Source organism: Hoplias malabaricus, chromosome 13 (genome assembly GCF_029633855.1).
Source record: "Hoplias malabaricus isolate fHopMal1 chromosome 13, fHopMal1.hap1, whole genome shotgun sequence".
NCBI lineage: Eukaryota > Metazoa > Chordata > Actinopteri > Characiformes > Erythrinidae > Hoplias > Hoplias malabaricus.
The window spans coordinates 1,813,052-1,840,951 of record NC_089812.1 but is presented as its reverse complement, the minus strand read 5'-3'; the positions used below and the strand labels follow the sequence as shown (position 1 = coordinate 1,840,951).

Sequence of the window (27,900 nt, the reverse complement as noted above, 5' to 3'; positions counted from 1 at the left end):
TTTGTAAGCAGACGTGTGGAGAGCACCAATAGCTACACGTGTGTTTCTTTGTGTGTGTGTGTGTAGCTGGAGCTGGCTGCAGTGATCCTGTGAGATCGAGTATTTCTCGCTCTATTTAGCAGCGTGTAACAGTCCAATCACGGCCCCCCGAGCTTTGCTTTCTCAGCCCCGGGGCCTTTATTCAGGGCCAGCGCTAATCAGTCGTCCTCACCGTGTTTTTTTACAGAGACAGCTGTGAAGGAACAACATCCGTGAAAGCATTTATCACCATCCTAGAAATGTTCATCTGATAGATTTGATCCGGTTAAACGCTCTGGAGCCTAACAGCAGCCTGCTCAGTGCCAAGTGTGGGCCAGAAGGGTGTAAAGCCCCACAGTGTGGTTCGTTCACATTCTCTGGAATGATGAAGCTCCTTCTGGCACCTGACCTCGCTGACGTGTACCTGGCTGAATGCCATCAAATCTTCACAGCAAAGTTCTATGAAGAGACTGATTGATAAATAGACGGAGGGCTGGATAGTTGGAGCGGGATAGAGAAACAGAGAGAGAGAGAGCGCCAGGGGAATTGGGCGAGTGCGTCAGAGCCGCTGCAGTGGAGGGAAGAGATTGATTTTAAACTGGATTTTTGCTGAGTGTGGTGAATGAGTCTCTCTCTCGCTCTCTCTCTCTCTCTCTCTCTCTCTCTCTCTCTTGCTCGCTCTCTATCTCACTCTTTCATTGTAGAGGGGGTTGGTTATGAGTTATAAACCCCTCTGTACACTTGATTTCCAGGAGCTTCCTGTCTAGTCAGTACCTCTGGAATGATTTTGAGATCCAGGGCTAATCCATGATTATGATTATCAAATTCTCACAGCAATATTCCAATGCCGAGTAGAGACTCTGATGAATGCCCCTCGGTTCAGACGACCCTCACTGCAGTCATTTGAGACGCAGGAATGTTTTCTCCTTGAAGTTTTTAAGGAAGAGAACTCCAGCCAATAAAAGGAGTGTCATCACTGTGGAGGCAGGTGGCGAGGGGGAGCGGGTCTTTAGGACCCAGGGGAGCAAGTGTGCTTGTAGAAAAGGTGTGTGAATAATGTGTGACTCTGTGTGTGTGTGTGTTTTCCTTGAGTTTTGATCCGTAAAAGGATGCAAAGTGCCGGCTCTTAATTAGCTTCAATCTGAAAGTGAAATGAGGCTCCAGGTGGCGCTGGTTTAAGTCTCAACCCGATGCTCGCAGATGGCAGTGATGTCCTGTCACTTTGCACCTAAGCGCACTTTTGTCAACACACGAGGCTACTTCGCCAGTTTAGAACCAGCTGCTGATAGAAATGGTGGGTCACCACCGTCAGAGACTGGAACTTGCTGCAGCATTAGACCAGAGGTTACCATTACTGCACCTGATGGTGCAAATCACCACTTTTGGTGCCTTGATGAGGTGCAAAATGTGCTTATCTACCTCAGGCATACACACACCAACGTGGGTGGAGGTATTACACATGCAGCTGGTGTAATGTTATACTCCATTTACCAAAGCTAGAGTAGCTTGTGGCAGACAGTTTGAATCATATTCACCAGGCGTTAGCATTTCACAGAACACGTGCCAAATACTTGCTGTGAAGTATGGGGGTGGATGCATCACTGTATATTAGTTAGAGCAGCTTCCACAAACGTTTTGGGGTGCATTTCACACTTTAGTTTTTGTCCATTATATGAAGCAGTGGCGGATGCTGGTCTTTCAAGGAGGGGAAGCTCAATTTCGGCCTACATCATAAAATGTGTCGGTTTATTTATACGTAAATTGTACCCTCCGTTCCTTTTTAAGAAAATGATCTGTGACCCTGTCGTACCAACAAGGCGTCTTTTCCAGGGACTTGACTAGTGTCCTCTCAATGGCCAGCAGAGCTAGGCTGCTTAAACGGCCTTGGCCCATGTGAAGTGTGTCCGCCTGTGAGTGCTTTGTGACGGTGGAGGGGCTCAGCAGCACCCGCTGGACAGAAACTGCGATAGAAGTCAGAAAGAGTGATAGAAGTCAGTCTCCAAACACAAGCAGCTACAAAAACCCCACCAGAAATAGAAGCTTGATTTGTCGCTAGTCGTTTTTAACAAAGTAAATGCCGCTAAGAGGATTAAGAAAGTGTCCGGTTCAACTCAGAACAGAATGAAAATGTAATGCTCCCACGGATCTTTACACCAAAGGATCGCTGATTCGCTCATTTCGCTGTCAATCAAAAAGGGATTCAGCCTCAGACAGATCATCCAATCATCATGCAGAAGCTGAGCGTCCGGGCCAGCCGAGGCCAGCCCACTGGCCCATAGACCCCCAGAGACGCTGAGCGTCCGATGGGCGGGACAAAGCCCAGCATTCATCCAATGACTCGTCTCGTTTCGCTGCTTCGCTATTGAACTCCGTGGACGCTCAGCGTCCTCTCTATTTAAAGCACTGTGAAGCTGCGGGAATGATTGAGAGGAAAGCCGCGTCTTTACCAGTGATAAGAAGCTGATTCTGAACTAAAGTTGAGCGCGTTGTAGTGCATATTTATTCAATGACATGTACACACAACAGTATATATTTGATCACTTATTTTTTTACATTTTAGGGGAAGCTGAGCTTCTCTTGCAGTCTTAGAGCAATCGCCTCTGATATGAAGATACATACTTACGAATATTAGCACACAAATGTAGCAGCAGCAGCAGGTCATCATTCCCAATGCCAAATGTTGGCTTGAGGGGTGTAAAGCTTGCGTTTTCTGAAGCTCCATCCTATACATTTGGATTGATTTGTGATCCTTAACTAAATATCCATCATCAGTTCAAGACCTAAATGCTAAATGCCATCAAACTCTCACAGAAATCTTTGAGCATATGGTTTAAAGTCTCTGCAGAATAGTGCAATCTGTTACTGCAGCGAAGAGGAACACACTCTTGATGAAATATTGAATGCTGGACTAGCAAATGTCTACAAGTCTCTCTCTCTTTCTCACTCTTAATGAAATAAAGATCTTGATTGCCTCAGTGAATAGAGCCTTGTTCCTTCGCACTCTGAAAGACGCGAGAGCTCCTCTGCAATTAAAATCCGCCCAGATTTGTCCGTGGCCCGAACTCTCCAGACGCCTACGATTTTCAGCTCGCCTCCTGACGGCCGTTTCTCCAGAGGCTCTCAAGGGAAAGCCCTTGTATTCATCATAATTAAGAGATTTCTTTCCGGTGCCAGCGGTGGAACGCTGTTCCCTGTCGAGCCGTGACGTGCTGCAGGTTCTCTGGGCTAATCCCAGCTCTCGGCTGGCACCATAGCGGAGAAAGAGTCCCAAAAAAAATAAAAGCCTGCTGCGTTTTAGTCATAGCCTCTCGGCTGCTGTGGGGTGTAATTTATAGAGGATTCCCTCATCCATATCGGCCCTGACTCACGGAGGAGTGGCGGAGGTGGTGGAGCAGTGGGCTGCGAGTGTGTCGGTGTGTTCCGTATGGATTTGTTACAGGAGAGGTGTTTGTTATGAATGAATAAAGCTGAAATAGATGCTCAGCTCTTTACATGGTCTGCTTAAGCAGGACTTCCTCCAGACGCATGCTCGACTCACAATGTGTGTGAATGGAAGTAAGTATGGGGTTCTGTCCAGAGAGAGCTGAGACTTTTGGTTTCACACTGCAATTTAGTGAGAAATCTATGTGTACAGTGAGGGCTGCACTTTACCTTCTAGACTACTGAGTGCCTTCAAATAATGATCCAGTGTTTTTTATGCCCTATGTAGTTTGCTAGTGTGCTGTTCTGGACAGAGCAGGAGTAACGCAGTGGGAATTGCAGCTGTTTAAATGTTAGCATTTAGCACAGAGGGGTAAAGCCATCAGGTCTCAGAGTGACCCTTCATTTGCCCAGCCCTGAGATATGCTCTATTTGTCAATCAGTCTCCAGGATAGATGGACATAGTTCTGGAGGTCAAGTGATATTTTGACTCCCTGAGCATGAATTTGATTCTTCTCTTCTCTTCTCTTCTCCTTTCTCCTCTTCTCTTCTCTTCTCTTCTCTTCTCCTTTTTTCTCTTCTCTTCTCTTCTCTTTTCTTCTCTTTTCTCCTCTTCTCCTTTCTTCTGTTTTCTTCTCTTCTCTTTTCTTCTCCCCTCTTCTCTTCTCCTTTCTACTCTTCTCTTCTCTTCTCTTCTCTTCTCCTCTCTTCTCCTTTCTTCTCTTCCCTTCTCTTCTCTTCTCTTCTCCTTTTTTCTCTTCTCTTCTCTTCTCTTCTCTTTTCTTCTCTTTTCTCCTCTTCTCCTTTCTTCTGTTTTCTTCTCTTCTCTTTTCTTCTCCCCTCTTCTCTTCTCCTTTCTCCTCTTCTCTTCTCTTCTCTTCTCCTTTCTTCTCTTCCCTTCTCTTCTCCTTTTTTCTCTTCTCTTCTCTTCTCTTCTCTTCTCTTCTCTTCTCTTCCCAGCAACACCACGGAGGGTGGAGGGACCTACATTAAGAAATGCTGCAAAGGGTTCTGCATCGACATCCTGAAGAAAATCGCCAGAAATGTGAAATTCACCTATGATCTCTACCTGGTGACCAACGGGAAGCATGGGAAAAAGATCAACAACGTGTGGAACGGCATGGTGGGAGAGGTGGGCTTCCCTTAGCCGACTCGCCAGGGTCTGCCTTCTCTTATTATGCTAAATTAATAGAGTCAGGGTTTAATTCACCTGGCAACAGCCATACAAGGGATCTGCGGCATTGAAGAGCATCTGTCATTTTCTCCATCTACCAGTAGCCGGGACGTATCAGATCTAACACTCTACCCCTACCACTTCTGGAAGAGCAAAGTAATTTAATTACATTAGTTTCATTTTTGGTGGGAAACATGACGGATTACACCTTTGAGGAAAGTCTCAAAAAGAAAGAGTGTGTGTGTGTGTGTGTGGGTGGGGTATAAGGAGAGAGAGGGAGACTGAAAAGACAAGGTGTTTGGTAGACACAGTTTGTGGATTGTGCAAATGTTGGGTGAAGGTCTCTGAGCCAGTGTGCAGATATCGGGTAGAGGTCTCAGAGCCAGTGTGCAGATGTTGGGTAGACGTCTCAGAGCCAGTGTGCAGATGTTGGGCAGACGTCTCAGAGCCAGTGTGCAGATGTTGGGTGGAGGTCTCTGAGCCAGTGTGCAGATGTTGGGCAGACGTCTCAGAGCCAGTGTGCAGATGTCGGGCGGAGCTCTCAGAGCCAATGTGCAGATGTTGGGTAGAGCTCTCAGAGCCAGTGTGCAGATGTTGGGTAGAGGTTTCAGAGCCAGTGTGCAGATGTTGGGCAGACATCTCAGAGCCAGTGTGCATATGTCAGGCGGAGCTCTCAGAGCCAATGTGCAGGTGTTGGGTAGAGATCTCAGAGCCAGTGTACAGATTTTGGGCAGAGGTCTCAGAGCCAATGTGCAGATGTTGGGCAGAGGTCTCAGAGCCAGTGTGCAGATGTTGGGTGGAGGTCTCAGAGCCAGTGTGCAGATGTTGGGTGGAGGTCTCTGAGCCAGTGTGCAGATGTTGGGTGGAGGTCTCCAAGCCAGTGTGCAGATGTTGGGCAGACGTCTCAGAGGCAGTGTGCAGATGTCGGGTAGAGGTCTCAGAGCCAGTGTGCAGATGTCGGGTAGAGGTCTCAGAGCCAGTGTGCAGATGTCGGGCAGAGGTCTCAGAGCCAGTGTGCAGATGTTGGGTAGAGTTCTCTGAGCCAGTGTGCAGATGTTGGGCAGACGTCTCAGAGCCAGTGTGCAGATGTTGGGTAGAGGTCTCAGAGCCAGTGTGCAGATGTCGGGCAGAGGTCTCAGAGCCAGTGTGCAGATGTTGGGCAGAGGTCTCAGAGCCAGTGTGCAGATGTTGGGTGGAGGTCTCTGAGCCAGTGTACAGATTTTGGGTAGAGGTCTCAGAGCCAGTGTGCAGATGTCGGGCGGAGCTCTCAGAGCCAATGTGCAGATGTTGGGTAGAGCTTTCAGAGCCAGTGTGCAGATGTTGGGTAGAGGTTTCAGAGCCAGTGTGCAGATGTTGGGCAGACGTCTCAGAGCCAGTGTGCAGATGTCGGGCGGAGCTCTCAGAGCCAATGTGCAGATGTTGGGTAGAGCTCTCAGAGGCAGTGTTCAGATGTTGGGTGGAGGTCTCAGAGCCAGTGTTCAGATGTTGGGTGGAGGTCTCAGAGCCAGTGTGCAGATGTTGGGTGGAGGTCTTCGAGCCAGTATGCAGATGCTGGGTAGAGGTCTCAGAGCCAATGTGCAGTTGTTGGGCAGAGGTCTCAGAGCCAGTGTGCAGATGCCGGGCGGAGCTCTCAGAGCCAATGTGCAGATGTTGGGTAGAGCTCTCAGAGACAATGTGCAGATGTTGGACAGACGTCTCAGAGCCAGTGTGCAGATGTCGGGCGGAGCTCTCAGAGCCAATGTGCAGATGTTGGGTAGAGCTCTCAAAGCCAGTGTGCAGATGTTGGGTAGAGGTTTCAGAGCCAGTGTGCAGATGTTGGGCAGACGTCTCAGAGCCAGTGTGCAGATGTCAGGCGGAGCTCTCAGAGCCAATGTGCAGATGTTGGGTAGAGCTCTCAGAGCCAGTGTTCAGATGTTGGGTGGAGGTCTCAGAGCCAGTGTGCAGATGTTGGGTGGAGGTCTCAGAGCCAGTGTGCAGATGTTGGGTGGATGTCTCAGAGCCAGTATGCAGATGTTGGGTGGAGGTCTCTGAGCCAGTATGCAGATGTTGGGTGGAGGTCTCTGAGCCAGTGTGCAGATGTTGGGTGGAGGTCTCAGAGCCAGTATGCAGATGTTGGGTGGATGTCTCAGAGCCAGTATGCAGATGTTGGGTGGAGGTCTCTGAGCCAGTATGCAGATGTTGGGTGGAGGTCTCAGAGCCAGTGTGCAGATGTTGGGTGGAGGTCTCTGAGCCAGTATGCAGATGTTGGGTGGAGGTCTCAGAGCCAGTGTGCAGATGTTGGGTGGAGGTCTCAGAGCCAGTGTGCAGATGTTGGGTGGAGGTCTCTGTGCCAGTGTGCAGATGTTGGGTGGAGGTCTCAGAGCCAGTTTGCAGATGTTAGGTGGAGGTCTCAGAGCCAGTGTGCAGATGTTGGGTGGAGGTCTCAGAGCCAGTATGCAGATGTTGGGTGGAGGTCTCCGAGCCAGTGTGCAGATGTTAGGTGGAGGTCTCAGAGCCAGTGTGCAGATGTTGGGTGGAGGTCTCAGAGCCAGTGTGCAGATGCTGGGTGGAGGTCTCCGAGCCAGTATGCAGATGTTGGGTGGAGGTCTCCGAGCCAATGTGCAGATGTTGGGTGGAGGTCTCCAAGCCAGTGTGCAGATGTTGGGCAGAGGTCTAAGAGCCAATGTGCAGATGTTGGGTGGAAGTCTCAGAGCCAGTTTGCAGATGTTAGGTGGAGGTCTCAGAGCCAGTGTGCAGATGTTGGGTGGAGGTCTCAGAGCCAGTGTGCAGATGTTGGGTGGAGGTCTCTGAGCCAGTATGCAGATGTTGGGTGGAGGTCTCCGAGCCAGTGTGCAGATGTTGGGTGGAGGTCTCCAAGCCAGTGTGCAGATGTTGGGCAGAGGTCTAAGAGCCAATGTGCAGATGTTGGGTGGAGGTCTCAGAGCCAGTGTGCAGATGTTGGGTGGAGGTCTCTGAGCCAGTGTGCAGATGTTGGGTAGAGGTCTTCGAGCCAGTGTGCAGATGTTGCATCGTGCAGGTTTCGAGCCTGTGTATGAATGTTAATGCTGTTTGTGCTCGTGTCCGACTGCAGGTGGTGTATAAGAAAGCCGTGATGGCCGTGGGCTCGCTGACGATCAATGAGGAGCGCTCCGAGGTCATTGATTTCTCCGTCCCCTTCGTGGAGACCGGGATCAGTGTGATGGTATCCCGCAGCAATGGCACAGTCTCCCCCTCGGCGTTCCTGGGTAAATGCCAGCAGCACCCCCCACCCCACCCCACCCCACCATCACCCCACTCTAAGTGTCCGCTGTCAAAATATTGACCTGTGCTGCAGTTAACATCTCGCTCGCTCGCCAAACATGAAGCTGATACCCCCTCATCGCAGCGTCCGGACCCAGAACATCCACCCTCACACTCAATCACTGCCCCTCTACATCATTATCTCACTGTCTCACTGTCCCACAGTCTTACACATCAGCCAAAATATATTAGCACACCATCCCTGTTTCAACACTCCTTGTCCATTTCCCAGCTGCACTGTCCAGTTCTAAAATTACACCACGTAGTCTGCTCTGCATACATTGTTGGGCCTGTTCTTCACTGGCTACACAAGGACCACAAGAAAGCAGGTGTGATTCGGGTGGTTGATCATTCCCAGTTCTGCAGTGACACAGACGAGTGGATCAGATACAGCAGTCCTGCTGGAGTTTTTAAACCCCTCAGTGTGAGAGCTGATCGTCCTGTGGACAGTGTCCTGTGGTCAACGTCCTGTGTCCTCTGATGAAGCACTAGAGGATGACCAACACAAACTGCTAGAGATGAGCTACTGTCTCTGACTGTCTCTGATCCACCACATTAGTGTCTCTGCAGCACTGAGGTGAATTCAACTTCAGAAACAGAATCTGAAAAGATCATGTCCCATTATGAGGTTCTCATTCTCTCTCTCTCTCTCTCTCTCTCTCTCTCTCTCTCTCTCTCTCTCTCTCTCTCTCTCTCTCTCTCTCTCTCTCTCTCTCTCTCTCTCTCTCAGAGCCCTTCAGTGCTTCTGTGTGGGTGATGATGTTCGTGATGTTACTACTGGTCACTGCGATGGCCGTCTTCATGTTTGAGTACATCAGCCCACTCGGCTTCAACCGGAATCTGGCTCAAGGCAAAGGTACCGAATCCCAGTGCCATCTTTTTCACTCTCAGAACTACTATGAGGATCTGATGGCATTCGGCCACTTGTGATTTGGTAGCGTAGCAAAAACTCCACTGTCCTGCACACAGTAGACAGGGGGTCGATTCCTCACTCAGGTAGGAGCACAGCACAACACTTTTCAGAGTCTGTAACCTGCCATTAGCCTATGCAGCAGCATTAAACACTTTTTAACATTCTGAAAAAAGGTTTCCTCACCATTTGCTCGTTCTGCAGTCTGTTTGAGCACTGGAAAAAAGCTCCAATGTTTATACGCATCCCTGCTTGGTAAATAGGGAAAAAATAAGGGTATTGGCCCAAAACTGTTCATTGCTGGTTGAGCCTTGAGAAATGACATGTGGAATTTGTTTGTTTGTTTGAGGACAGTAGATTTCCAAAATCGTCAACTTTGTAAGAGACATAAATCTTAATTTTGTGTCCTGCAGACCCTCACGGACCCTCCTTCACCATGGGAAAGGCAGTATGGCTGCTCTGGGGTCTCGTCTTCAACAACTCCGTCCCTGTCCAGAACCCCAAGGGCACCACCAGCAAATTCATCGTCTCTGTGTGGGCCTTCTTTGCCGTCATCTTCCTGGCCAGCTACACAGCTAACCTTGCCGCCTTCATGATCCAGGAGGAGTTCGTGGACCAGGTCACGGGGCTCAGCGACAACAAGGTAACACATCCCTTCAGAATCAGCTCTGACTGATCCGGAGTTGCTGGGGTTTGTGCAGGTCAGTGTTGGTCAGTGATGGGGGGACAGCATCTGGAACCATAGCTTTCTTTGTGCTGCCGTTTCCCATCACTGAGTAAAAGAAGCTCCAAGCTGTTAAAATGGAGCTGTTTCCTTCATGATGAATAGACATAAGAGCCTCCTTGTTTCTCCACTCACTGCTCATTCTCTCGGCTCCTCTGGCCATACAGGAGTCCAGCTGTTGCTCTGCATACTTTGTTCACTCTATTACATGCTGTTTTTCAATGCTGAGCTGATATTTGGGTGGTGGGTCATTCTCAGCTCTGCATTGACACTGATGTGTGGGTGTTAGAGTGGATCAGACACAACAGAGCCTCTGGAATTTTCTAAACCACTTTTTGTCCAGTCACATTCCACTGTACAGCTCATTTGTTACTGCACAGTTTGTGTTGGCCTTACTCTAGTCATTCACCAGTGACACAGCACGCTGTCGGCTGGATGTTTTTGGTTGGAGGGCTATTCTCAGTCCAGCAGTGACACTGAGGGGTTTAAAACTCTAGCAGCACTGCTGTGTCTGATCCATTCGTACCAGCGCAACACACACTAACACACCACCACCACGTCAGTGTCACTGCATCGTTGAGAATGATCCTGAAAGGGTTTTGACCAGTGAAGAACATGGTGAAAAGGGGCTAACAATCTAAGCAGAGCAACAGATGGACTACAGATGGCACTGTTTACTGTGTATGGTTCTAAAGCACTGGGTGCTGTTTTTACAAATAGCTCATTGATTCGAACGAGAGCAGATCAAACTCAGGATGAAACCCCGGGACGCGAGGATTGATCTTTGAGTCATGGACTAAGCCCTGGTTGTGTTTGTAATCAGCTGCAGAGGAGGCTCTTAAGTGTTTATTGAAGTGCACAGAGCTGAGCAGAGTGATTATTCCACAGCTGCACAGTTATGAGCTGCGCAGTCAATCCAGTCATTTCCAGGAAAACAAAGACTTCATAAAGTGAGCAGATTCATTCTTAGGGCAGAGTGGATGCCGGGGGCCAAAATGCTTTACAACATGTCTTTTTGTTTAGTTTTAGTGTGTGGCCTTCATATTTAGCCTTTGTGTTTAGCCTAGGTATTTAGCTCTTTGTTTAGCTTCCTGTTTAGCTCTTTGTTTAACTTCCTGTTTAGCTCTTTGTCTAGCTTCCTGTTTAGCTCTTTGTCTAGCTTCCTGTTTAGCTCTTTCTCTAGCTTCCTGTTTAGCTCTTTCTCTAGCTCTCTGTAGCTTGTGTAGCTCTTTCTAGCTTTTTAGCTCTTTGTTTAGCTTCCTGTTTAGCTCTTTGTCTAGCTTCCTGTTTAGCTCTTTCTCTAGCTCTCTGTAGCTTGTGTAGCTCTTTCTAGCTTTTTAGCTCTTTGTTTAGCTTCCTGTTTAGCTCTTTCTCTAGCTCTCTGTAGCTTGTGTAGCTCTTTCTAGCTTTTTTAGCTCTTTGTTTAGCTTCCTGTTTAGCTCTTTGTGTAGCTTCCTGTTTAGCTCTTTCTCTAGCTCTCTGTAGCTTGTGTAGCTCTTTCTAGCTTGTTTAGCTCTTTTCCGCTCTAGCTCTCCTTCTACGTATAACATTGTCTCTAGTTTCTAGTTCATTATAATTGTGACTCTATTCATTGTTTTATAGCTCTGTGTTTTGTTATTGTTCTCCGTCTGCTTAGTTACTTTTGTGTTAATTATTTTCTGGTGTGTCTTTTTTTAATTGCCTTTGTGTCCTGGGTCTTGGCTTTGTATGTATCTTGTTAAATTAGATAAAAATTATATGCCTCCTTGTACTGACACCATACTGTACGCTGCAACTTGAATTGTCTGTGTCACTAGATCTAAACTAACTACTCTCAACGTACAATTTAGGATACGCCCAGACTCATGAACAGCTGGTGCAACTGGCTACAGATGTGTGGAATGCGTGGACATAGAGACCACAGTCAGGATTGTTTACAGTGGTGGAGAATGGAACCAGACGTCCAGAAATTGTCTATAAATTTAACATTAATTTCCATTGTAGTTAAGGTTGTTCTAGAAGACAAGGGTTCAATTCCCTGCTGCGGTAGACACACTGCATTTGACCGGCCCTTTAATAATCAGGATGGCTGCTGTCAGTTATAGCTGGTGTTAACCAGGATCATGTGAAAAAGTCTCGGTGTAAATCTCAGAAATTATTCACGCGGTCCGAGACCTCAGAGGCAAACAATTAGACACTGTGTGTGTGTGTGTTGTAACGATCTGAAAACACTTGTAGTGGGCAGCTGCAGTGGGATTAGACTGTGTTTAACACAAGCTGAACATAACACCGTCCCATTTTGAATGCTCTTTTCCTGTGTGTAGCCTTGCAGATGTCCCGTAGGATCCTGTGTGTGTGTGTGTGTGTGTGACATACGCAAGACTATGACAAAGCTGCCCTCAGAGACTGTAGAATCTTCTCAGTGAGTCAAAGGACTGAGGACATTTCACTGCCGCTCTAAAACATGGACCACATTCAGTGTGTGTCCATAAGTTTGTAGACACTTTAATGAGGGAGATCAGCTGCTTTAAACTGCACCCACTTCTGACAGACACTGGGTATAATCTCTAGGTAACACCCCCCCACCCCCAAATACACCTCCCTACCCTTGAGTCTGTCACTTTCTAGTCACCAGTCCAAATCTGAGCACTGCCTTTACGTAACACACAATGCATTGCATAATGAACAGGACACACCACTGAGAGGAGGAGAAGAGAGCGATGACTAGAAGAGAAGCGTGGACTGTGGATAAAGTAATTTCTGGTGGACACGTGTGCTTTGTTTTTCTCCTCCTCAGTTCCAGAGTCCGTACTCCTACTCCCCTCCATTCCGATTTGGGACAGTCCCCAATGGCAGCACCGAGAGGAACATCCGGAAAAACTATCCGGACATGCACCAGTACATGGTTAAATACCATCAGACCGGCGTGAACGACGCTCTGGTCAGCCTCAAAACTGGGTAAGTTCACTGTACACCAACAGGAGCTGGAGACAGCGCTGCTCATGAGCTAAAAGCTGCTAATCCAGACTGTGTTTCTCCTTCTCGGAAGGCTTTCAGTAGAGACGGGCCCGATCCAATCACATACCGGGTCTGATTAAGACATCATTCTCTTATTGGATATGGGACGGACAGGGCAGACCAATCCCTATTCCTATCAGCCCATCATTAAATCCTAGTAGATGTTGGAACATTGCTGTGAGATTTGATTGACGGTGGCCTTGAGAGTGTTTATTAAAGAACTGTTGATTACTGAAACAGCCGTAATGATGGGCGACAGCGTCAGTGTCTGACATCCGAGGCAGTGTGGTCCACACCTGACCTCGCTCTTCTGGGTGGGTTTGATGACCACATCTCTCCAGTGACCTGTGGTGGACATCACGTTTCTCTGAGGAGGAATGTTCTTTTCCTGCCCCTCACAGTGCTGTGGGCATCATGCGTGAACAGGAGAGTTCAGCTAACGGCTAACAGAGAGAACTGGGTGGGAACTCAGCTTTGTACCAAGTCCACCGTGGAATCTGTGGCCTACATTAAAGCTGATTAAAGCTCTAACAGGACTCCACATGAGCTGAAATGGGGCTGAAAGGGTCACTCCACTGGTCAGAGCATTAAACACACTTAGGGGGAAGGAAATGGAAATGAATGGCCACCTTATCCTGGAGTAACAGGGCTATTTTTAAAAGTGTGACATACATAATAGAAGTGGAAATGAGAAGCGAGAGATGTATGGGTCATTCCCTGGAGTGTTAACCCTTAGCCGCTGTAGTTTAGTACTGGCTCAGATGATAGAGCATAATTTATTCTCGTTAAAATTATAATTATTTCTCCTTCAAAACCCATAAAACAAAGTGCAGAGTCTACTACAACTGCCTGCTTTTGGAAACAGCAACATAGACACACAGGATACAAACCACAGTGTCCAAATACTTGTGTAGGATCCTTTCTTTCTTCAAGGGATTGAGCCTTCCAACCCGCACACTGTGAAACATTCAGTTTTCTGTGGGCTGCCTATGTCAGAAAACATGGGATAAAATGAGCCGTTGAGAACCGATCAAAAACGGATAAAAAACCAACACTCCTCCTCGCTCCTCACTGCTGTGCACTCGGGGTCTGGGTGAACAGCGAGAGGCTCATTATCATTTAAAGGAACAGGGCTGTGTAGACGGGAGAACGCTGCTGTGGACCTTGTGGGATTTTGACCAAAGCATGTCACAGTCAATTCGTTAATTCTGTTAGGCCCTGAAGCAGCTGCATATGAGCCTAAGGCCACCAAACCCATCGCCAAGCATCCCCTAGAGTGGTACAAAGCCCTCAGGAGTTGGACAACGTTGTTGTTCTCTGGAGTGAAGGAGCTGTGAGACGAGCTGTTCGACTGATGTTTGTGACCCGACCTCACTAAAGCTGTGAGGAAAAAAAAAATCCTCAGAGCAGTGTTCCAACAGCTACAGTAAAGCCTTCCCAGAAGCTGTGATTCTGTTGTGTGAAGGCGCAGCTGGATGGGGATGAATGGCCACGTTACGTCGGAGGAAAGGAGCTATTTTTAATAATGTGACATACATAATAGCAGTGGAAATGAGGAGGCAGAGATGTATGGGGAGGGCATTTTTCATCAGTGGCACACAATTTGGGAGGTGTTAAGTGGGAGGGGGGTGTAATTTAAAGACAAACAGAATCGCCCGACGAAGACTAAATGCCAGCCATTTACAAGAAATCACAACCAGGGTAAGTTTTATTTGTGACACATCTGTTAACTATGAGAACACTGAGCAGGTTGGGGCCAGGACCTGGATGGAGACCTTCTCCTGGGAACGTTGGGTGGCTGCTGGAGGTGGTGTTTTTGGAGGCCAACAGGGGGCGCTGTCCCTGGGGTCTGTGTGCAGTAACAGGAGCACAGCGCTGAATAAACAGAGCCGTCCTTCAGATGAGACATAAAACCAAGGTCCTGTCTCTCTGAGGTCAGTAAAGACCCCTGGGCTGTTCCTGGATCAGAGTCAGGGGGGTGACACTGATGTCCTGCTAAATCTGGCACTGTGGTCACTTCTGTCTGACCAATGACTTGTTCATGCCCTCTTATCTATCTATCTATCTATCTATCTATCTATCTATCTATCTACATAACTCCTAAAAATGAGACAGAGAGAAACAGATGCACAGTGAGAGAGAGAGAGAGAGAAAGAGAGGAGACAGAGAGAGAGAGGGAGACTGTGAGAGACAGAGAAATATAGAAATACACACAGGGAGATGGGACAGAGAGGTATAGAAAGAGAGAGAGAATGACGAAAGATAGAGACATTTAAAAGGGAAAAGAGACAGAGAGAGACACAGAAAGAAAGACAGTGACAGATAGAAAGAGGGACAAGAAACGCACAGTAAGAGAGAGAGAGAGACGACAGAGACAGAGAGAGAGAAGGACTCAGAGGGGAAGAGAGAGAAAGAAACAGAGTTAGAGAAAGAGGGAGATATTGACAGAGACAGGGAGAGAGACACGGGGAGAAAAGTGAGAAAGAGACAAAAAGAGAGGAGACAGAGTGAGAGAGAGACACAGAGAAAGAGACAGCATGAGAGAGAAAGACAAAAAGAGAGAAGGACTCAGAGGGGAAGAGAGAGAAAGAAAAAGAGTTAAAGAAAGAGGGAGATATTGATAGAGACAAGGAGAGAGACACGGGGAGACGGACAGGCCAGGGGAGAAAAGTGAGAAAGAGACAAAAAGAGAGGAGACAGAGAAAAATAGAGTGAGAGAGAGAGAGACAGAGAAAGAGACAGCATGAGCGAGAGAGATCGACAGAGAGAGAGACACAGAGACAGACAGGCCAGGAGAGAAAGAGCAACAAAAAGAGAGGAGACAGAGAGAGAGATCTCTGGATCTCGGTGCTGACTCGTCCGCGCTGTGTGTGACTCAGCGTCTGCATGTGATGTGGAGTTTCTGCTGAGTCGATGTTGTGAACGTGGCGTGGTGCATCGATGACTCAGCATTTTCTGCTTGATTCACTTTATTGACTCGGCAGATTCGCTCATTACATCACTCACATGGTGTGATGGGGTCATTACTCAGGAGCTGCGGAAAAGGGACAGAAATGAGTTCTGAAAGCACTAGATCGTTGTGGGGCAGTGGTCAGGCCTCCTGCAGATCCACCCTGAGTTTTGACCACAGTGTTCGGTGATGACTAGAAGTCCTAAGTGTAAGTGAATGGGTGAGTGCTCTGTCCATGGTGTGTTCCCTGATTCCACCCAGGGATTCCGATGGAGCCACCATGGCCCTGAACAGATTGTAGGGCTTAAACAATATGAATGAATGAATGAATGAATGACACACACACACACAATGATGTCACTAACCTGTCTTCTCCTCAGTAAACTCGATGCGTTCATCTACGATGCGGCAGTGCTGAACTACATGGCCGGACGAGACGAGGGCTGCAAACTGGTGACCATCGGCAGTGGCTACATTTTTGCCACCACAGGATACGGGATCGCGCTGCAGAAAGGGTCGCCATGGAAACGGCAGGTGGACCTGGCCATCCTTGCCATCATTGGAGACGGTGAGGTCTAAATGCTCTGTACAGACGCATCTGACACGTCAGCGAAATACACAGTTGGCGACGGTCACATATTAACCATAACGTAATGACCTTGTTTCTACGCTTACTCTCCAGTCTCTCCACTGTCCACAGGAGCACTTTGTAGTTCTCACTGGAGCCCATCTGTTGCTTTGCATTCATTGTTTGACCCCAGTCTGCTGGATTGAGAATAGTTCACCAACCAAAAATATCTAGCCGACAGCGTCCTGTGAGTGGCGTACTTTGTCCACTGATGAAGGACTGGAGGACGACCGACACAAACTGTGCAGCAACAGATGAGCTACGGTCACTGACTTTACATCTACGAGGTGGACCAACAAGATAGATGTGTCTAACGAAGTGGACAGTGAGTGGACGCAGTGTTAAAAACTGTAGCAGCACTGCTGTGTCTGATCCACTCTACACCAGCACAACACACACTAACACACCACCACCACGTCAGTGTCACTGCAGTGCTGAGAATGATCCACCACCACATCACACCTGCTCTGTGGGGGTCCTCATCATTGAAGAACAGGGTGAAAGGAGGGAAACAAAGTATGCAGAGCAACAGATGGACTACAGTTTGTAATTGTAGAACTTCCGGGTGACCCTGTGAGGAGTGTGGTGTGTTCTCCCTGTCTCTGCGTGGGTTTCCTCCGGGTGACTGTCTGTGAGGAGTGTGGTGTGTTCTCCCCGTGTCTGTGTGGGTTTCCTCCGGGTGACTGTCTGTGAGGAGTGTGGTGTGTTCTCTCTGTCTGCGTGGGTTTCCTCCGGGTGACTGTCTGTGAGGAGTGTGGTGTGTTCTCCCCGTGTCTGCGTGGGTTTCCTCCGGGTGACTGTCTGTGAGGAGTGTGGTGTGTTCTCCCCGTGTCTGTGTGGGTTTCCTCCGGGTGACTGTCTGTGAGGAGTGTGGTGTGTTCTCCCCGCGTATGCGTGGGTTTCCTCCGGGTGACTGTCTGTGAGGAGTGTGGTGTGTTCTCCCCGTGTCTGCGTGGGTTTCCTCCGGGTGACTGTCTGTGAGGAGTGTGGTGTGTTCTCCCCGTGTCTGCGTGGGTTTCCTCCGGGTAACTGTCTGTGAGGAGTGTGGTGTGTTCTCCCCGCGTATGCGTGGGTTTCCTCCGGGTGACTGTCTGTGAGGAGTGTGGCGTGTTCTCCCTGTGTCTGCGTGGGTTTCCTCCGGGTGACTGTCTGTGAGGAGTGTGGCGTGTTCTCTCTGTGTCTGCGTGGGTTTCCTCCGGGTGACTGTCTGTGAGGAGAGTGGTGTGTTCTCCCTGTGTCTGCGTGGGTTTCCTCCAGGTGACTGTCTGTGAGGAGTGTGGTGTTCTCCCTGTGTCTGCGTGACCCTGAACTGGATAAGCGTTGCAAATAATGAATGAATGATCATAGATCTCAAAATGTTCAGGGGACAAAATAACAGATTAGAGATGTAGTTTATAATCTGAATTATAATTTCAAAATATACATCCAGCTTTATTATTATTATTATTATTATTAGCTCAGACTCCCAGGCACCCTTGGTGTGTATTGTGTCTCTTTCTGAGAACAGCAGAAAAAGCCGATACAGCAGGAATAGCCTCAGGACGAGTAAAAGTAGTAAATAAATGCAGTAAAAGCGCTGAGTTTCAGTTACAGGAAACATTACTGACCTCTCAGTGGACTTCCCCAGCACACACTCGCAGGATTATAAATACCTCTTTGATGTTATTTTTAATGCAGAGAGAATAAACAGAATGTATACTGAATATTCTGTATTCTCTCTTTTCGCCGTATCGCGGAAGTGAGTGGCCGCTGCCTTGCCGTGTTTTATTAATATCTCGCCTCAGATCTTTCTCAACAACAATCTGGAAATCCAGACGAATTAATTAACTAGCCTTTTTATACCAGCGCTAACCTCCTTATGAGACGATTAATTGTTAATCTTGTTATTAACAAATGAAGCTTGAGGATGCGAGCTCTTCTCGAGTGAGAAATTCCATCAACTTTTTTAAATTTTTGCATAATTCAATCAATCAATTTCTTTAAATCAGTTGGGGATGGGACCATGCATCACTGTCCACAACACAAACACAGCATTTTATTTACAATCCACAACTGCCAGGGAAACTGGGAGGTAGGAAACCACCTAGAAACCACTTGGGATACAATAACAACCAAATAAAAACACCCTAGGAGCTACCTGGGTTATCATAAAAACTGCCTAGAAAGAAACACCTTAGTAACCACATGTGACATTATAGCAACCATCTAAAATATGTCATAACCCAACCATCTGGGATACCATAGCAACAATCTAGAAAAAGCACATTCGTAACCACTTGGTATGCCATAACAACTGCCTAGCAACAGCCTAGTAGCCATACCATAACAACCACCTACAACAGTCTAGGAAGACGATGGAACACCACAGCATTCTCAAAAATAAAAACTTCAAACATCACTGACACCATGGCAACAATCTAGGAACTACTGGAGATAACAACCACCTGGGATATCATAACAACCACCAAGAAAGAAACAACCCTGGACACCATAACAACCACATAAATTATATTAATAACCACATGGGATACTATAGCAACCACTTAAAACATGTCAGTAACCACCAGGTATAACATAGCAACCACCTAGAAAAAAAAATCACACTCACAACCACTTGGAATGCCATAATTTCATAGCCACAGCCTAGATACAATCTGGGAAATTATGACAACTGCCTAGCAATAACCTTATAGCCGCCTGAAATGCTACAACCACCAGTACTCATGTGGGCTACCATAGCAACCATTTACAGTCCAGCAATTATCTGGACTACCACTTTAACCACCTAGGAACATCCTGGCAAACACCTGATACCATGACAACCACTTAGCAACAACCTACGCACTACCAAAGGCACAAAATCAAATCTATTAAAACCATAACAACCACCTGGAATACCATAGCAACCACCACTCAACACTCTTTCGGGTCATAGTTTTATTCTGTTCTATAGAGAAACTCAATGTGGCTCCCTTATTTATGAGCTCCTCCTTTAATCAGCAGCTTATGCCAGGTTTTTGTGGGAATCTCAATCCGTTCTCTTTGTCTCGGTCTCTGTGCTCTGCTTTGACTTAGGATCCAACGTAAAAGCATGAGAAATGACAGAATCATCGTTCTGGCAGCACCTTGTAGCGTGAGAGGGGAAAAAAACAGCTCTCAGATGGAGTTAGCATATGGCTGAGTGTATCAAGTGTGTGTTGTACACACTCCCTTCACCACACGCCAGACGTGGAGAAAGTTTCAGGACATAACTGGTTCTAAATTCACTTGATTTAAATGTGCACATTATTTCTACATGAATAAATAAATTACAGTTACACAGTCATCAGGCAAAGTTCGCTACACAAACAGTATGTCGTGCAGAACTTGCTGCAGTCTTACTACTTACTGAGCAGAAGAAGAAGTGAAACTTTATTAATCCCCTTGGGGAAATCTGAGAGTTTGTGACAGTGAACACAAACACACACACACACACACAAACACACACAAACAGGCAGTGAGTATACACACACCCAGAGCAGCAGGCAGCCAGCCACAGCGACCAGGGAGCAGTTGGTGATGAAATGCATTGCTCAAGGGCACCTCAGTTATGGATATTGAGGGATGTGAAAGCACCCACCCCCCAGGCTAACTCCCCTCCCATTGGTTATTTCCCTTGCCCATTGTTTTCCTGAAGAATCTACATTTCTAAACACGTTTACTTGTATTGCTTTTCTGGTTTTGTTGTCCCAGTTAATGCATATTTAATGTTGACTCTATGTATTACGTGTAAAAATACGTTTTAAAGCTTTTTTGTAGCATATAACTGTAATTAAACATTAAAATATTCATATTTGCTCTTCTGTCATTTTATGGTAACTGTTGTGTAGTGTTACATATGATATCTGTTATTATATTCAGCATAAAATAACCTTTAAATTGAGATGTTTGAAAATGGCAAGCAAGAACAGTTTATTAATGTGTTAAAAAGCAAGCAGTGCATTGATTTGTTCTGTTCTTGGGGATAATTTTATAGTGTATATATATATACCTAATATCTGTATGTGTATGACCAGGTGAGATGGAAGAGCTGGAGGCTCAGTGGTTGACTGGAATCTGCCACAACGAGAAGAACGAGGTGATGAGCTCTCAGCTGGACGTGGACAACATGGCCGGGGTGTTTTACATGCTGGCCACTGCCATGGGACTCAGCCTCATCACCTTCGTGTGGGAGCATCTGTTCTACTGGAGACTTCGCTACTGCTTCACCGGAGTGTGCTCAGGAAAACCAGGGCTGCTCTTCACCATCAGCAGGGTGAGTCCTCTTGCATTGTACATGAAGTTATTTTAATGTATTTTACAGAAGTTTGAGAAATTTCTGTAGCAAAGCTTGACATTAAATGAGGTTGTGCATGAGTCTAAGGCCACCAAGCCCAGTGCCTGGCCATCACTCGAAAGAGTGAAGACTATAAAACTACCCAGCATTGGGCGGTGTACCTCTCTGGAGCTTTTTGAATGAGTTGGAGTGGTGTTTTTGGTCCAGACCTAATCCAACCTCAGCACCTGACCTCAGTGATGTTTATGTGGGAGAATGCCAGCAATGTTCCAGCGTCTACTATAAGGTTTCCCCCACAAAAATAGAGAATGCAGCTGCATTAAATAGAGGAACACACTCTTGATTAACATTCTAAATATCAGAGGAGCTTTGGAAGAACTCCAACATAAAAGCTTCCATGAAATCTGCCAGGAACGATAACTTTGAGGAGATATATTCGTTTAAATGAAGAAAAGAAAGAAAACATCAGATGTTGTTGAGGAACATTAGGTTAAAAATGTCATTTTGGATTCAATGAAATTAATCCCCTGTCCACATTATTGGACCAGACACCTGTAGGCCAGGCCAAATCTGAAAACCGCTGTCATGTTCTCACTATGTCAGCTGGAGAGCGCGAATAAACAAGACACGACTTGGGTTCACACTGCTCAGACTTCAACAGATAAACACTCCTGGACAGCTTGATGTCCCTGCTTCTCCAGTCTGATCCAATTAGCAATTCATTGGGGGCCAAAATTATTGAACCACAGAAGGTGAGAAAGTAGCTGACGCCCACTGTGAAATGTGAAGGGTGAAGTGTTGACTGCTGCTTGTTGGAGTTAAGATTAGATATTAATTTCGTTTATAGCTGGTGGGCTTTTAATAGCAGTCTGAGGGTTCGTTCATGAAGTGCAAGACTGTTATCCAGGTTTGATCTCTGAGATTTGTATACACATGACACAGCTTTGGCATTGTCTGTAAAGGAGCAAGATTTTGAGCACCCAGTGGCATTTTTGAGGCAATGGCATGCAAATATATACAGAGAATGATGTAACCTGAGTTCACGCATTTGTCAGCAGAAAGAGGCTTGTGGAAGTTCAGCAAAACAAGGCATGATAAGGAACTATGTGTGACGTAATGACACTGTGATGACGAAGATCAAAAAAGGTCTCTTGGGAAGTTAAACTGAGTGTGTTCTGGTCTTTTCTTTGTGATTGGGTCATCAGTTTCTTCCACAGGTTAATCTGCAAATAATGGAGGTACCAGGCACATTTAATCTATAAAAATATAAATATGTATGAAAAACAAATGGTCATAGGACTGCATGGTTACAGATACACAGCTCCAGGGATCTGGTTTCCTGGGTTGAATTCTGGCTTGGGGTCACTGTCTAGCGGTTTGTGGATTTCCTCCAATTGGGTGATCCAACTTCCTCACACAGACCAGAAACTCACCTGGTAGGTGGATTGGCTGTGTGAAACTTCCCACTAGTGTGTTTGAGCATCCCAGCCATTGGGGGTGCAATGCAGGTGTCCCAGTCCCAAGCTTAGAAGAATGGGAGAGTTGCATCAGGAAAGTCATCTAGTGTAAAATTACGTAGGAATATCCATATATGTATTATATTACTCCTGCCATTTGTCCCTGTTTTCCAGGGTATTTGGAGCTGCATCCATGGTGTCCACATTGATATGAAGAAAAAGTCCTCTGACCTGGACTTCAGCCCTCAAGCCAACATGCTGAAGCTCATCAAGTCTGCAAAGCAGATGACCAACATGACAAACCTGAGTGGTTCCAGGGTCAACTCCCCCAAACGCAGTGGAGAGTTCATGCACCCGGCCGGGCCCATGATCATGGACCTGATGTCTGAAAAGGGCAACTTTGTTTACACGGATAATCGCAGCTACGCGCAGAAGGACATCTACGGAGACTCCAGCGACATCCAGGCATACCTGGCCAACCGCCATAAAGACCACCTGAACAACTACATTTTCCAGGGCCAGCACCCTCTCACTCTGAATGAGTCTAATCCCAACACAGTGGAGGTTGCTGTGAGTGCTGATGCAGCTCAGACATCTGCAAAACCCAGAGCTCTTTGGAAAAAGTCTATGGATACTGTCCGACAAGGCCAGGGGCCTGAAACTTTGGCCCCGGACCCTCGTCTGTCTATGAAGAGCCAGCGCTACCTTCCAGAGGAGGCGGCCCACTCGGATATCTCTGACTGCTCCAGCAGAGCTGCTTCCTACAAGGATCCTGATAACAACAAGCACCTGAAGGCCAAGGACAACTTAAAAAAAAGATCGATGACGTCAAAATACCCTAGGGATTGCAGCGAAGTAGAGCTGTCCTACTTAAAGAATAAGCAGGGCGGATCCGGCCGAGAAAAAATCTACACCATAGACTCTGACCGGGAGCTGAGCCTGCACTCGGATCCACTTCATTACAGAGAAAGCAGAGGCCTTGCTGCCGACGATTTGGATTTCCCCGAAATTTACTCAGACCATAATGACAACTATAGGAAATGTGACCAACCCATCATCCATCTCAACAGCAGCCCAATGCACCACACTGACGGAGAAACCCTACCTGACAATGCCTTCAACAAACATTACAGCTTAAAAGATAAGAACCTTAGCCCCCACGAGAGCAATGACCGCTTCAAGCAAACACACTGCCGGAGCTGCCTGTCGAAGGTCCCTAACTACACCACAGGACCCTATGCCCCGATGCGCTCGCCCTACAACCGCTGTGAGGCTTGCATCCACATGGGCAATCTCTACGACATCAGTGAAGACCAGATGCTGCAGGAGACCATGATCAGCCCCCAGCATGATGATGCCTTCGGGCACTACTGGCCTCAGACAGACGGGCCTCACGTCCAGAAGAGGAACCGTCTGCGGCTGAGCCGGCAGCACTCCTTTGACAACATCATGCTGGAGAAGCCTAAAGAGGTCGACTCAAACCGGCCGGCTCGCAGCGTCAGCCTCAAGGAGAAGGACCGCTTCCTGGAGGACAGCCCTTATGCCAACCTGTTCAATGTCAAGTCTGACAAACTGTTTGGAAGCAGGTCCATGCTCTTCAACCACAACCTGGAGGAGAGCAAGCGCAGCAAGTCCCTTTACCCTGACCACACCACGGACAACCCGTTCATGCAGGCCATGCGGGAGGACGCTCGCCTTGTCCACGGCAGGAGCTCCTCTGACATTTACAAACAGTTGGCACCCATCAAAACGAGGAACGAGAACAATCTGAGGTCCTCCGTCAAGTCCACCACCTCGTACTGTTCCCGGGATGGTCGAATACCCAACGACATATACATTTCAGAGCATGCAATGCCTTATATAGCCAACAAGACCAGTGCATACTCAGCTCCTCGGGTCCTCACTTCCTCTCAGTTCAGCAATAGACGAGTGTATAAGAAAATACCTAGTCTGGAGTCAGATGTTTAATCTATATCTTTTTCGCTTTCTCTTTGTGTAGTTGAAAATATCTATTCACTTTAGGATGCCATAGTCGCCCACATATTTTAAAAAAGGAACGAACGGAAAAAAAAAACATTTTTGCAGATCTCACAAATTTCACGCCTCAGCACGCCATCCCAGATAGCGCTTGCCAAAGGTTTTTTGGGGCATTTGTTTAGGCACTCTTTTAGGATCACAAAATATTTCCGGGGCTAATTAAGCATTGTCCAGTTAGTCAGGAGAATTTGGGTGAAGTCCAGTGGCTGTGACCCTGCGAATGCCAGGACAGATGGACTGCTTTGAAGTCCCTTCCAATTTTCAGGTTGGGACCAGAGCATAGGTATATCCCCACCTTGTGCTGGCCTCTTCTCTGAACAGGGGTTCAATGAGAGAGCTTACCTGGATTTAGTGCTTTAGGAGTGGTTTACTGAAAATAAACCCAAGGCAAGCCGGGGGTGCTTCGTTTATGGCACTCAAAGCAATGGAAAGCATAGTATTGTTGCTTTTATTCTCTATTTACTATAGATTCTTTGGGATTTTTGGCATTCTAATCCCTATTTTAGACCTTTAGAGTTTTAGCTAATGTGGTAGCACAATAATTATTAGTTATCCTCCCATCTCTATCTCTCTGCTTTTCAAAGCATATTTCTCAAGTACCTTCAGGAATAGGTTATTTTGCATGCGCCACTTTATTTTCATTACATTTTCGCTTCCGCTATTAGAGATGAAAGCTCACTTGAGTTGGTTGAAAGCTTGACCTATGCCAGTCTGACATCGGTTGTTGTCGGAAGCCTGTTGTGACCTTCCATTTTCTTGGGAATGTTTAATTGATTCTCAGTTTTAAAAAAAACAGGGTACCGATGACCTCATGGGTCGATCTCATGGAACTTTGCATTCAAAACACATGATCATGTCGACCGCTTCGATTTTTCTTCACTGTGAAACCGAATCCGAGCATTTCTTCTTATTGTTCTTCTTCCAGAAAGACTGTTGTTTTTGAAGGTTTTTGCTGCCATTTGTACATTGTCCAAAAAGCGCTCTGCATGTGAAACCTTGGGTAAGCTTGAAGTCTGAATGAGAACACTGGGTCACAAACATAAACGACTTAAAACCAGATAGACCTTTGTTCCGCAGACCTATTAGCATCACGACGGGGAATTAGACCACGCAGCCAAATCAAATACCTCAGGACAGTTGGGTTTCATTGCGGTACCAGAAGACAAGTTTAGCATGCGGCTTGGTTGGCTCTTTCTTTTGTACTTCCCTTTCCTTCTTTCTCTCTCTCTCTCCTCTCTGCTACAGTTTGTTTACTTATTTCAAGGTCTTCCAGTGCAGTCACTTTCTTGTGAGCTCTCACAAAATTAGTCGCCGAGAGGTTATTCTCAGCTTAATTTGGCCGTGACAGAGATTGGCTCAAAATCCCAAGCCTTACATGCACAGAGCAAGCTAGAAAGTTTTCATTTTGACAGGCATTTGACGCTTTCATATCATATATCGCACTCTCCCAAACAAATACGAGTACTTGCTCCTTTCTTCCGATGTGGTTCTTTTTTTTTTCAGCTTACCCAATGTTCAATGAACGCCTTTATTATTACTGTCTTATCTTTGTTATCATGAATTATCATGTATATCATATTAAGTGCTGCTTGAAGAAGCTAATGTGTAAGCAATATGCACATGTAAAATATCAAGGTCTTGTAATCATACTTTTATTTTTGGAAAGGATTATTAATGATTTGATTTTCTTATTTTATTTTATTTATCTGACACCCTTATAATAACCCCCAGTCCTTAAGAAAAATGTATTTTGATTACATTTAAAAATAATACTAGTGGCATGCAACCCAAATGTAACGCTTTATATGCTTTTGTTATGATGTTATGATCACAAACTTCTTTGTAACAGGGTGAAAATATAGCATTAGATGTGGAAAAAACAACACGTTCTCGTTAAGACGCTGCTGTCTCGGAGGAAGAGAAGAAAAAAATAACACTGCGTTTTTCTCCTTCTTCATTTGTGCTGTAAGGTGAAGACCTCGCTTTTCCTTCGACCAGCAGGTGAAGAACATCACCAGCTCCACTCCTCCCGCCTCTCACCTGTCACCTGTAGACACACGAGAACTGTAAAGAAGAAAAAAATAATAAGAAAATGAAAAAAGTCCTTTTCCGAGTCTGCTATCCCTCCAAAGATACAACCTCTTATTCTTCTTATTCTTCCTTTCCTTTCCTTTCTTATTGATTTGCTGTAAGAATAGAGCTTTTTTAAACTCCTCGATTAAAGTCGGTCGGGGAACTATTTTGAATATAAGACACATGTAAATCACTTGTAAAGACATATTTGAAAAAGACGTCATTGCGAAGGCTACAGAACTTATAAAGAGTAAACGATATTTTTTGTGTACATTTCACAGACCTGTATAGTAGCACTTGATTTCTGTAGAGTTTAACGTAGAGTAGAAATCATACATAAACAAAGACACACGCACACACACAAACACATACTCGTTTACACAAACACACCTGCATCCAGACATCACCATGACATCTCTAAGCATTTCCACGTGTGTGGAGATCAGAGATTGTCGGCCTGACCGTTTTTTTAAAGCTTGACATTTGATGGGTGGGGTTCGGTGGAGGTGTGGTAAGGGGTGGTGTTAAATATTTAATTTCTTTAATCAGTTCAAAGTGAGCATGACTCAGTGATATATATATATACACACACACACACACACTAATGTGCAAAAGTCAGAGAGCATTTCTTTAATTTAATTTCCAGTCTAAACATTTGCCAGTGTTCACTCTGTCCACCCTCTGCCTTCAGTTTCTGAGACATTTCTCAAACAAATCTACAGGGACACTTTTCCACACTTCCACACTTCAGTCCTGGAAGTCGGCTCAGCTTTTCCGGGAACCGAGTGAGTCCCAAACCCATTGAGTGATGCGGAATTCTGGGCTCATTGTTCTGAGAAACACCAGCAGCTTCTTCTTCCGGGTCTATTTCCTTTCCTCAGTGCAGACATCTTCTCTCCAGCTCCACGTTCTTTCAGACCCACAGTGCTGAGCTTTGACATTTTCTTCTTTGTTTGTCTTGAATTTTCTCCAGAAACATCTCCTGACATGTCAACAGCCTGTTCCTGATGGCTGTTCTGACTGGGAATCATATAAACAAAGGACAGCCGCTGACTTTTGCACAGGAATATGTGTATAGACATGTATTTAAATATAAATACAAATATAAATATACAGTGTCCCCACTAGACCAAAGTGCCAAAGGCTTTCATTTGTGACCACCAGTCTCTACCCCAGGCCACTGGACTTTCACGAACTCTCGGAACACAAAACATACTTCTTTTTAAACCACACACTGGCATCGGTCATCAGTTGTGTCTTCATGTTATGGTTCGCTTGAAATTGATTCGGTTTTATTGGTCACTGAGGGACAGGGCAGGTCAAAGTCATCGTTAGTGAAAGTACGGTTCAAGGGGGTTTTAGGGTGTCGCCAGGCTTTAGCTTCGTCATTCATAGTTTATAAAGGACCTTAAGTATGATTCATTTTGCATTCTTTTTTACAGCGTAGCAATCAGACGTTAAGCTTTTATTTCTCGTAAGAACAGAAGTGATAGTAGCGAGTAAGTAGACGATTTATTATGAAAAGCTAAAATAAAAATAAGCAGAACACAAGTGTTTCAGAGTGCAGGGAAATTAGTCCTTTCTCGGCTGAAGCTCAAAATTAATCCTGGCCCCGTGTGTGAGTTTAATGCTTCACATTGTCTTTGCCTTCCAGACTCAGGCTTAAAGTGTGTGTGTGTGTGTGTGTGTGTGTGTGTGTGTGAACCATGTTGAAGTGTGTTTAAATCATTAGTGGAATTAAAAGCCAGAGAAAGAGAGAACAAAGCACAGAGAGCATCTCACTCCATCTTTCCGTGTCTCACGAGCCACTGATCGAGACATTTTCCCCTTAGTAACCAAACACAATGGCCTTTAAATGACACAAACAAACAGAAAAGATACAGCGGATCTAGGAGGCGCTGCTGGATGTTTATTAGCA

At 46.3% G+C, this 27,900-nt stretch overlaps 1 protein-coding gene across 1 annotated transcript in view; it reads left to right on the top strand.

Annotated features, from left to right (window-relative positions):
* Positions 1–26,447, top strand: part of grin2aa (glutamate receptor, ionotropic, N-methyl D-aspartate 2A, a) — a 64,292-nt gene extending 37,845 nt beyond the window's left edge. Inside the window, exons 4-11 of the mRNA XM_066642486.1 lie at positions 4,399–4,570; positions 7,683–7,836; positions 8,622–8,747; positions 9,215–9,444; positions 12,302–12,462; positions 15,853–16,045; positions 20,161–20,394; positions 22,047–26,447. Coding sequence (XP_066498583.1) covers positions 4,399–4,570; positions 7,683–7,836; positions 8,622–8,747; positions 9,215–9,444; positions 12,302–12,462; positions 15,853–16,045; positions 20,161–20,394; positions 22,047–23,840 — 3,064 coding nt within the window. The 3' untranslated portion in view covers positions 23,841–26,447. The remainder of the gene's footprint in view (positions 1–4,398; positions 4,571–7,682; positions 7,837–8,621; positions 8,748–9,214; positions 9,445–12,301; positions 12,463–15,852; positions 16,046–20,160; positions 20,395–22,046) is intronic.
* The last annotated feature ends 1,453 nt before the right edge of the window (positions 26,448–27,900 follow it).